General features: G+C 39.7%; 1 protein-coding gene across 2 annotated transcripts in view; it reads left to right on the top strand.

The window, feature by feature from the left end:
- The window catches only part of GSAP (gamma-secretase activating protein), a 103,991-nt gene that overhangs the window by 73,065 nt on the left and 18,845 nt on the right, over window positions 1-12,081 (top strand). For both annotated transcript variants that reach the window (XM_072147231.1, XM_072147230.1), the window contains exons 16-21: window positions 621-841; window positions 987-1,056; window positions 3,302-3,384; window positions 3,534-3,587; window positions 7,110-7,238; window positions 9,997-10,055. In XM_072147231.1, the coding sequence (XP_072003332.1) occupies window positions 621-841; window positions 987-1,056; window positions 3,302-3,384; window positions 3,534-3,587; window positions 7,110-7,238; window positions 9,997-10,055 (616 nt within the window). The remainder of the gene's footprint in view (window positions 1-620; window positions 842-986; window positions 1,057-3,301; window positions 3,385-3,533; window positions 3,588-7,109; window positions 7,239-9,996; window positions 10,056-12,081) is intronic.

Here is a 12,081-nt window from a genome sequence, read left to right as displayed (position 1 = left end):
ATAACGGGTGTGGTCACATGGTTGGCGTGGGGCTAAGCAGTTGGGGACAGGGCAAAATTAACTGTTGACTCCTGTCATTCACTTGAAAAGGGGTGCCTTGTTTTGACTGACTCGTCAATAATAAGCAGAACAGCGAGAGGAGAAAGATACAAAAGGGATAGGCGAGACTGAGGAGATGGCAAGAAACTCTTTTGACATAGATAATTTAACTGGCAAAATTGTCCTACAACTTGATTGTGGGGAAAAAAAAATCAAAGTTGCACTTAATACTTGTAATTCCAATTATATAGCAAGTTTTAAAGTTCTTTTTTATATCAGAGCCTTGTGCTGCTTCTCTATTATTCCATTTAAAAATGTATTAAAAAATAAAACGACTAATGGTGCCATTCTCATTGTCAAATGGTACCTTTTTCAAAATGTGTAAGGGCTACTTCTAGTTGATATTTCATGTAGATTTCAAAAGGACCAATGACTGAGCAATGGTACAAGGTAGAGGAAGATATAGGGAAATGTAAAGCTTTTTGGTTAATAAGTTTTATTTTAAGTCTAGTAGTTTTGTATTGTGCTCGTAATTTTTTTAGTGTTTTGTGTTTAGTAAAATTAATTTCTCTTCGCTTTAGCTGAGAACTCAAGAATTAGTGGCATGTGCTGTGATTGTCCCTTGCAGACGGTTCTGAAGACTCATGTAATAGAATACTGTACAGGAGTTCTGTTCTCTGTGTCTATAAATCAAACACAACTTCTAAAATTCCTTACTGAAAGTAGACAGGACTGTGAGCGCTTGTCAGTGCTGCACTGCTTTTTATTACACCTTGACCTCCAGCAACAAAAAGAGACTGAGGTAATAATTGAAGAGCTGGCAATACTCTTAATTTTTCATTTCTTTTTTATTAATAAAAATTCTCTATAGGTCATATTACATGATTTTTTTTTCTTCAATCATTAGTGTTCTGAAGCACTAAACTTGTGATGCGTTCTGTTTCTAGCTCATTGAATGGATCTGTGAGAATATGTCAACTTGCCTTACATTTGACCCCATTCAGGAGTTTATCATTGGTAAGCAGCTAATACTTTGGCTATTCATTGCACCTGACTACTTCTTTACTTAAAGTGGCATTATGGATTTTCAATCCATTTTAGCTGTCTTAAAGGAAATCTACCACTAGCTGGTAGACATATTAAACTGCAAATAACTACTTACGCTCCTCTTGATGTTGATCCCGGCAGTGTTCTTCTCTAAGCTTGACACGCCGGGATCCTCTAGAGAAGAACCTTATAATTAGCACTAGCATGGGGACAAGATGTCCATCACTCCGGGCTGCTAATTATGCACGTCCTCTGCGTGAGTTCACCTCCCTCTAGAACATGTGAGAGGGAGGCATCTGTCATGCAGGAGGCATGAATTCACGCCTCTGGTGATCCTTTTCTGGGTGATCCTGGTATGTCAAGCTTAGAGAAGGAAACTGCCGGGATCAACATCAAGATGAGCGTAGGTAAGCATTTGTAGTTTAATATGTCTGGTCCAGCAGCCAGTACCTCTGCTGATCTGCTTTTTGATGGGACCATTCAATATGAACAAACGCTTCACTGCTCATTCAGTACAATGGTTTTGTATTGCAATTTACTTGAATTGCACTGAGCAGGGGTGTGTGGGTAAGTGTCCCAAATCTAGATAGCTGATTATCTTTTTAAGGAATGAATGCTTTGGTACAAAATGTGTTCTGTTGACCATAGCAATTAATACTACTTTTTTTAAACAGTTTCCATACATGAGGCATATTGTATGAAACATGGTAACATTATGGTACATTATTCATCTCCTTGAATGATAGCTAAAGGGAACCTGTTAGTGGGTTTCGTCTCCTAAACCCCGGCAATGGTTTCACCATCTGCAGTTCACATGTTCTAGGGGCCCAAAGTGGACTCTCCACTACCTGCAGTCTTTCCCCACTGGAATCTTGTGGCAACTAACACAGGTTAGGAAGAAAGGGTCAGGACCCAAAACCCAGCCTTTCTGGCAGTTTAGGGGTCCCAAATCTACTGACACATATTCTTTACATGTTGTTATTTAAAAGTGGTAAACTGTTGGGTTTTTTTTGTTTGTTTGTTTCACTGTGCACTATAACTTCAGTGTACAGGGTCGATGCTCAGCAGAGGCATAAAAAAAATTCTCAAAAACCCTACATTTCACCACATGTGTTTTGTCTAATACAGGGCTAATTGTAGCCTTTTTATGCCTGAGGTGTAAACTGCAACGCTGCCCCAATCCCAGCCTGATCCCTTCCTATATTCATATATTCAAATCAATGTACAGACACGTCTTTAAAAAGCCTCTTTACCTGATAAAAGTATGCTGACGTTAACATTACTGCAACATTACTAACAACATCCCCACACAGTGCCACTGAATCACTGGAACACATGCTGATGCTGTCTCACATACTAATAGGCCAGTCAGTAACACAGGCAGAAGTGGCATCTAGTACCTTACAGGTGACAAAATGCTGCATCCGAAAGAGGACTTTTCCAAGCCATTGTTACTTTGCCTGCAAAAACTCACGCACAGCATAAAGTCGACTGGATAAAAACACTGTACACATGATACATGATATATATCTCAAATTACATGATCTTTAAACATACCTTCACATATAAAACGGACACTGTGTGGCCCTCTTAGTGTATTAACGTGTATGCTATATTCCCCCTCAATAAGTTATCACAGAGTAAAATAAATATATTTTACTCTGTGATAACTTATCCCTCCAATTTACTAAATTTATATTCTGCACCTTAATACTTTTATAGACAGAACCCTTATTTTAATTATATACAGTTCTCCGTAAAAGCTCCTCCTCCTCCTGGGCACCATATTTAGCCCCACCCCCCAGTTTAGATGTATACTGAGCCCAATATTATACCCCAGTTTTCAGATCCCCCTCACCTCTAAGTATTTATTATTAAAATTGTGGAGCTCTCTTCTCCTGGGTCATGGTTATGTGCAGGGTCGTGACCCTCCTGAGCAACAGAGCAGCGCACACAAACTGGTCACCGCTCCACTACTTGCATCTGTGTCATAAAGACACAGATGCAAATGATGTAACTCTACGTGTACGGACTGGCCAATGGCAGGTCTGTACTTCTGATTTGGGCAGCTTTTGGAGGGTATGATGGCTACATATCAGCAGAAAATAATATTTTTGACCACTTGCATAAATACCACACAATATAGACCTGTTCAAAGCCAGTTGATCCTGCTAGTGTATTTTTTGGTCTAATTGTAATTAGTTGTCTACTTTAGCTTCTTTACATAGGCACCTAAGCTCGGAAACTGTATTCCTGGATAAACTGTTGCCATACACTTCAGTGCCCTTTTGGAGCCAGGTAAGCTTGATTGATTGACTATGGTATAAAACTATACATTTTAGACTGAACCTATAGCATGTGTATATATAAATTTATGTTTGTGAATATTTAAAATACATTTTTATTTTTGCATACATCACTAACATTTTTTGTTTTTTCTTTTCAAGGATATAGATGGCGTGTCTTGCACAACTGACATAACTGATATGCCAATTCTAAAGGTTAGTTCATTGTATTTAGTTCAATATCCTGGCCTACTTCTTATGCTTTGTCTAAATTCACTGCACACAGTTAATGCCAAGAAGCTGTGTTAGAAGGATCCCATTGCTTTGGGACTAACTAAGCCATGTTGTGAAATATTCCAATATGTTTTCCAGCATGGGATAAGGAAACATTGCCTCTTGGCTACATTGTAAGGCAGCTCCCTTAACATCCAGCATGACTTTCAAGAAGCTTGATACTAATGACCTGATGTGGGATTAAAGCCAATCCAGTATGTTCCAAAAGTAACAGATTTCCAATTGTAGACAGCCCTGTTTTAATGTGTATGCATCTCTCCAGTACATCTCTCCAGTACAGCATTAGGAACTGGTTTAGCTGAGTGAGAGGCTTTTGATTAGGAAAGTAAGAGTTCTCCTTATGGAGACTCTGTCAATTAAGGCTGCCTTGCAGGTTTCTGGAGACTTAGGCTGCCATCAGGCTTCCTGAAAGTGATTCTTGATGTTAAGGGGGCTGCCTTACAAGGTAGCTAAGAGGCAAGGTTTTCCTTATTCCATCAAGGAAAACGTTTTTTTTGCATATTTCCAAGAATCCTCTAGTGGAGCATCAGTGACTGTAAGTCTCCACGTGTCTACAAGACTGCCTCTGGAAGGAGAGCTCTTACTTCCCAACCCTTGACGATTTTGTGGGAGCATTTGAATTCCTTGGTGACATATTCCGTACATGCACAATGAATAACCACTTGAGCAAAAAAAATAAAGACTTAGAAATTTAATTGCCATTTCACTTAAAAATAAAAATACAGTAAGTAAATGCTGTATATATATCTAATTAAACTTAAATTGTAATGCCGTGTTTAAGATATGGAAATTACTAAAATATAAAAAGGTTTATTCTATCCAATAAATGTAATTAAGAAAGGCAAATATTGTATATACCTGAGTATAAACAGTATGAGTTTTTCAGCACAAAAAATGTGTCAAAACTCTCCTTTCTGGCACCCCCACCCCGTTCCTTCTCTTCTTTGGCAGGGGTAGGGGCCTGGCTGTGGGCAGGGGTAGGGGCCTGGCTATATACTTGGTGTCATGAACCCCGCACACCAAAGTCGAAACATGGGGTGCACATAATCTTTGAAGTCCCAGACTCCAGCAAGCAGTAAAATAAAAAGGGATAAAATAAAGAAAAGACAGACCTCTTACTTATTGGATTGGAATAGAGATCCGCAGTGGAGAAACAGTGAAAACCCTGGAAAGTCCTGACAGTTAAATGCATCTCCATAGACTAGCAAGACCTGAATGCTGGTATGTTACTTTTAACCCCTTAACGCCGCAGCCCTTTTTCATTTTTGAGTTTTATTTTTCACTCCCCACCTTCAAAAATGTATAACTTTTTTAATTTTTCCATGTACAGAGCTGTGTAATAGCTTATTTTCTGTGTAACAAATTACACTTCAAAATTGTGTTTTTTAATATTCCATATCGTGTACTGGGAAGCGGGAAAAATTCTAAATGCAGTGAAATTGGTAAAAAAACGCATTTGTGCCGTATTCTTTTGGGCTTGGATTTTACGGATTTCACTGTATGCCCCAATTGACATGTCTACTGTATTCTTTGGGTCGGTACTATTACGTGGATACCGAATCTGTATAGGTTTTATAATGTTTTCATACATTTAAAAAACTTAAAATCTCCTGTACAAAATTTTGCGCGAACTTTTTTTTTTTATACTTTAGTGTACAGAGGCTTGGGAGGTGTCGTTTTTTGCGTATTTTAATGACGTTTACAATGTTATCATTTTTAGGACTGTACGACCTTTTGATCACTTTTTATAGAATTTAAAGAAGTTAAACGCAGTGAAAACCGTTATTATATTTTTATAGATCGGGCATTTTCGGATGCGGCGATATCTAATGCGTTTATGATTTTTACTGTTTATTGATATTTATATCAGTTCTAGGGAAAGTTAGGTGATTTGAGGTTTTAGTTTTTTTTTTTAATTATTATTATTATTATAGATTTTTTTTAACTTTCTTTTTATTTTTACTATTTTTCATACACCCAAAGGTACTTTAACCCTAGGTTGTCTGATCAATCCTATCATATACTGCCATACTACAGTATGGCAGTATATGGGGATTTCACTCCTCATTCATTACAATGTGCTGATAGCACAATGTAATGAATTGGTTAACCCGAAGTAGCCTCGGGTGTTCGGAAGACCCGAGGCTACCATGGCGACGGATCGCCGCTCCCTGGTGACATCACCATGCGCCTCCATCTATTTGAAGCTTGCGGCGATTAGCGGGAAAACTCCCCGCCAGCACCGATCGCGGGTGTTACTGGTAAGCCTTTGCTGCAATATGCAGCAAAGACCTACCGGCTATGGAGAGGGCTCGGCCCGTGAGCACCCGGCATGTGACATAGTATTACCTCACATGTTGGTAAGGGGTTAACTAGCCATCTAATCCGCCCCCCTTCGTCATGTGAGGGGGGAGTGGCTACACCTGAATCAAGGTTGAAAGTTGGGGACATATTTCCAAATTATGTAATATATTCTCACATGGGTCTCCTGAGAAGAAGTTATACCCACCACATTTCCCAGCATGAATTAACAAATATAACAATACCAAACACCATTATGAAATGTTGGTCCAATGGTCTAATTGTCATTTTCTTGGTTACCTTCCTCTGGAATGCTTGGTGCTCAACACCCCGGGACTATTAGAGGATGCTGATCCAGATTGAAATATGTGCGTTATGACTATGTTTTCTTTGAAGTATAATTTTGTCATGTTAAGATACATCACCAACCATGTGGGACTTTATAGCCACCAAGTCTGTACCAATTAAAAATTCCAATCAAGGGAAACAGAAAACCAATTAAAATTTCTAAGGGACGGGGAAGTCACAGAGGGGGGTGGGAGCAAATAGTTTATTGACTGGTTGCTAAATATGATATCTCATAAAGCCAAGTGGATCTCGCCTCATGACATGACTGGCGGATGGGGCCACTGCTGACTGGCTATATATATACTGGGGCAATGCTGGCTGGCGATATATATACTGGGGGCAGGGTTTGGATAGCTATATACTGGCTATGACCAATGCATTTCCCACCCTAGACTTATACTCGATTCAATACGTTTTCCCAGTGTTTCTTTGTCGCAAAATTAGGGGCCTCTGCTTATATTCAGGTCAGCTTATAATCTTCAGTATATACAGTAATTTCCGTGTAGTACAGCCTCTTCCCTGTTCTGATTAGACCCAATCGTAACTGTTGGGTTTCTTTATTCCTTTCCTGTCCTTCATCATTACCATGATGCCTCAGCACAAAGGCATAGGCAGCTACAGATTGAATATTATTTTTGCCTACTTGGGGGGGGCAGTGTGGATAGCCTTAATCTACATCCTCCTAAAGATCTATACTTATGCAGACAAAAGAAAACATTATGGGAGATTTATCAATTTGTCTATGCTAGTATGCTTCGTAAATATCTTGTGCTCATCTTGTATTGTTCTCAATAGATTGGGATATTTAAAGACTTTTGGGAAAAATTTCATTCTGAACTGGAATACATGAAGCAGGCTCAGCAACGATTCCTGTACAGTAACCCCATGCCGAGAAGGGATTGGTGCAGACTAATATCTGAAGTGGTAAGTTGTATCCTATTTATATGAATGAATAGGATTTTTCGAGGCATATCCATAGAATAAATCCTTATGGCCAGGTTGGTGGGGGTCACACACAATACTTCCATAGATCAAACAGAGAGCAAGGATTAGACGGCACTATTCTATGTGTGCTGAACAGGCAAAATCACTGGAAACTGGCTTCAGTTTGTTTGAACAGGAGTAAAGCAGCAGTGACTTGGTGCAATTACTAAACTAAGAAGAAGCTGTCTGCTCCCTGTTCAATTCTCTGTTTAAGTTGTTGAGAACACCTGAATTATGGGGGTAATAAAAATCTTTATTTACACTCACCGGCCACTTTATTAGGTACACCTGTCCAACTGCTCGTAAACACTTAATTTCTAATCAGCCAATCACATGGCGGCAAATCAGTGCATTTTGGCATGTAGACATGGTCAAGACAATCTCCTGCAGTTCAAACCGAGCATCAGTATGGGGAAGAAAGGTGATTTGAGTGCCTTTGAACGTGGCATGGTTGTTGGTGCCAGAAGGGCTGGTCTGAGTATTTCAGAAACTGCTGATCTACTGGGATTTTCACACACAACCATCTCTAGGGTTTACAGAGAATGGTCCGAAAAAGAAAAAACATCCGGTGAGCGTCAGTTCTGTGGGCGGAAATGCCTTGTTGATGCCAGAGGTCAGAGGAGAATGGGCAGACTGGTTCGAGCTGATAGAAAGGCAACAGTGACTCAAATCGCCACCCGTTACAACCAAAGTAGGCAGAAGAGCATCTCTGAACGCACAGTACATTGAACTTTGAGGCAGATGGGCTACAGCAGCAGAAGACCACACCGGGTGCCACTCCTTTCAGCTAAGAACAGGAAACTGAGGCTACAATTTGCACAAGCTCATCAAAATTGGACAGTAGAAGATTGGAAAAATGTTGCCTGGTCTGATGAGTCTCGATTTCTGCTGCGACATTCGGATGGTAGGGTCAGAATTTGGCATCAACAACATGAAAGCCTGGATCCATCCTGCCTTGTATCAACGGTTCAGGCTGGTGGTGGTGGTGTCATGGTGTGGGGAATATTTTCTTGGCACTCTTTGGGCCCCTTGGTCCCTTTATGACCACAATGTACCCAACATGTGATGGCTACTTTCAGCAGGATAATGCGCCATGTCATAAAGCTGGAATCATCTCAGACTGGTTTCTTGAACATGACAATGAGTTCACTGTACTCAAATGGCCACCAGATCTCAATCCAATAGAGCATCTTTGGGATGTGGTGGAACGGGAGATTCGCATCATGGATGTGCAGCCGACAAATCTGCGGCAACTGTGTGAATCATGTCAGTATGGACCAAAATCTCTGAGGAATGCTTCCAGCACCTTGTTGAATCTATGCCACGAAGAATTGAGGCAGTTCTGAAGGCAAAAGGGGGTCCAACCCGTTACTAGCATGGTGTACCTAATAAAGTGGCCGGTGAGTGTATATAGCGCCATCAAATTCCGTAGCGCTTTACAAATGGTACTGAGTGTTTGACCCCTTCAATCTTTAGAACCTTTTCTTTGTCAACAATTTGTAGCCCAGAAAACCCCTTTTTATTTGTTAAATCATGATAACTAATTTTAATGCTCAGTTAATAGAGATAAGTTTAACTTGTTTCACTGTGCGTGTATTCCACTTAACTGTTCCCTTGGACCATTTTTTAGCCCGCTTGGTTTTAAAAGGATGAACACACCTTTTCCCCAAGTACTAGGTAAATCAATTAAAAAAAAAAAAAAAAGAGTTTTGTCCTCCGAAGGAAACTATTAATACTAAATGTTTCAAGCCTCCATCTGCAATGAAATGTGTCAGATTTGATGGGACGGATAACACAAAAGTGACACCATGGAATCTTTTATTTGAAAAAAAAAAACTACTGAAACTAAGCTTGCCACCTGGATACACTACCAGAACTAATCTTACTACTTGAATACGCTACAGAAACTAAGCTTACTACCGAGATATGCTGCCAAAACTAACATTTCCACCTGGATATGCTACTAGAACTAAGCTTTCCTCCTGGCTATGCCACCATAACTGAGCATAATATATAGATACAGTACATGCACCAAGCTTACTACCTGGATATGCAGCTGGATCCAGGCTTACCACCTGGATACGCTACCAGAACTAAGCTTACCACCTGAATACGCTACCAGAACTAAGCTTACCACCTGGATACACTACCAGAACTAAGCTTACCACCTTGATACACTACCAGAACTAAGCTTACCACCTGGATACACTACCAGAACTAAGCTTACCACCTGGATACACTACCAGAACTAAGCTTACCACTTGGATACACTACCAGAACTAAGCTTACCACCTGGATACACTACCAGAACTAAGCTTACCACCTGGATACACTACCAGAACTAAGCTTACCACCTGGATACACTACTGAAGCTAAGCTTACCACCTGGATACATAATTACAATCAATCTCACTATTCCATAACTACATGATACAATGATACCTAAAACTTCAGATTAGTTATATGTTTTTAGCATTAGAAATAATATATGTCAGCTTGGTGGATAGCAGGTGAAGTCTATTTTTGGTGATCTAATGAGGCATTTTAAGTTTAAGTTTTGTTCAGACGGGCCTGCCAAAAGTGTCTCCATTGTCCTCAATGACCCTTCTCTGCTGATAATACACACCACTTTATATAAAATGTATTTATTATAATCACTTGAAATGACCATTAACCATTTTAATGTTTTTTTTACCAGGACACCAAAGATAAGAGAAGTGATGTATATCAACGGAAAATACTTGAGAATGCTAAGAAGTAAGTACAAGTTTGAAGTATAATGGGATGTACCTAAAGAGTGTTCTGTAGTCTAATTATTCAGATGTGTGTGCAGGAAATAAGTATATAATAATAAGTAATGCTTGTGTGTGTATAAGCAGGGTTGTTTTAATGCATGCCACGGGTGGAGTACGTCTGCAGCAACTGTCTTTCTGTCCTGCTTAACAATAACAGATTGATTCATTGTAGGGAACATATCTGTGCAGTAGCATGTGCTTATAATCATGGAGTATATTTACTATATGGAAGATAATTTTAAAATATAGTGCAAGGCCTCATGTACACAACCTTGTGTTTAAAGGGAGGCTGTCAGCAGGAGACCTGTTTTTAGCACTCCCCCAGTCCCCACAGAGCATAGTACATACACTGCCAAAGAGTTTTTTTGTATACAAAATAGGTTTTGCAGAAAAAAAGATGTTATATACCGTATATACTCGTGTATAAGCCGTGTTTTTTAGCACAAAAATGTGCTGAAAAACGTCTCCTTGGCTTATACACGAGTCAATCTAAAAATAAAAAATAAAATAATAAACTTATATACTCACCCTCCGGTGGCCCCGATGTGCCGCGCTGCTCCCCCGATGTCGGCGCGGCTCGTCTTCTGGCTTCCGCGCCGTCTTCTTTCTTCTGCTGGGCACCGCCATGTTTTTCCCTGGGGTGACGTCAGCAGCGGCGCGTCATACTAGGCGCCTGCCGGGGAAGATCAATGGCGGCACCCTGCAGAAGAAAGAAGACGGCGCGGAAGCCAGAAGACGAGCCGGTGAGTATATAAGATTATTATTTTTTAATGCTGGGCTGGGCTGTATACTACATGGGGCAGGCTGTATACTACATGGGGCAGGCTGTATACTACATGGGGCAGGCTGTATGCTACCGGGGGCCGACTGGGCTGGCTGTATACTATAGGGGGCTGGTTGGCTATATACTGGGGGGTCTGTGACCAATGCATTTCCCACCCTCGGCTTATACTCGAGTCAATAGGTTTACCTATAACAATATACCCCCATAACAAAAACCATATAGGCAATCCCCGGACTACATACAAGATAGGGTCCTTAGGTTTGTTCTTAAGTTGAATTCGTATGTAAGTTGAAACTGTATATTTTATAATTGTAGTTCTAGACAATTTTTTTTTTTTTTTGCCCCAATGACAATTGGAGTTTCAAAATGTTTAGCTGTAATGGGACCAAGGATCATGAATAAAGCTTCATTACAGGCACTTTACAGCTGATTATTGCAATCTGGGTCTATAATAAAGCACCCAGAGAGGTCACAGAGAGGCAGAGGGATGCGTCTTTAACTAGGGGTCATCTGTAAGTCGTGTGTCCTTAAGTAGGGGACTGTCTGTACTGTGCCCTTTACATAAATCAAATATTGCGTTGCGACTCCTCAGTATATTACAATACACACCCCTGAGTAAATAATATGATACACCTACTAAATTAAATTGGACATCATTCCCTTTAATTGCTTAATATATAATTTCCAATTAATCATTTCATCTATATAGTCTTACAGTGCTCCTACTTATTGTTTTATATAATGCTCTCCTTAGTTATTCTTCTTCAATTTAGTGTCCTTCTTATCTAATATTTTATATAAAAGTTTTAATAAATGCTCATATTCAGTAAATATTGGCACAGCACAGTACTACGAATCCTATCCTATTTATATGGGCACAGCACAGTACTACTACTCCTATCCTTTATATATGGGCACAGGACAGTACTACTACATCTATCCTATATATATATATATATATATATATATACAGGCAGTCCCCGGGTTACATACAAGATAGGGTCTGGAGGTTTGTTCTTAAGTTAAATTTGTATGTAAGTCGAAACTGTATATTTTATAATGGAAGTTCTAGACAATTTTTTTTCTTTTGCCCCAGTGACAATCGGAGTTTCAAAATTTTTGGTGTAATTGGACCAAGAATTATCAATAAAGCTTCATTACAGACATCTTACAGCAGATCATTGCAGTCTGGGACTATAGTAAA

This window comes from Engystomops pustulosus, chromosome 4 (assembly GCF_040894005.1).
Source record: "Engystomops pustulosus chromosome 4, aEngPut4.maternal, whole genome shotgun sequence".
Taxonomy (NCBI): domain Eukaryota; kingdom Metazoa; phylum Chordata; class Amphibia; order Anura; family Leptodactylidae; genus Engystomops; species Engystomops pustulosus.
The sequence above is the reverse complement of the archived record's forward strand: the minus strand, read 5'-3'. Positions and strand labels throughout refer to the sequence as shown.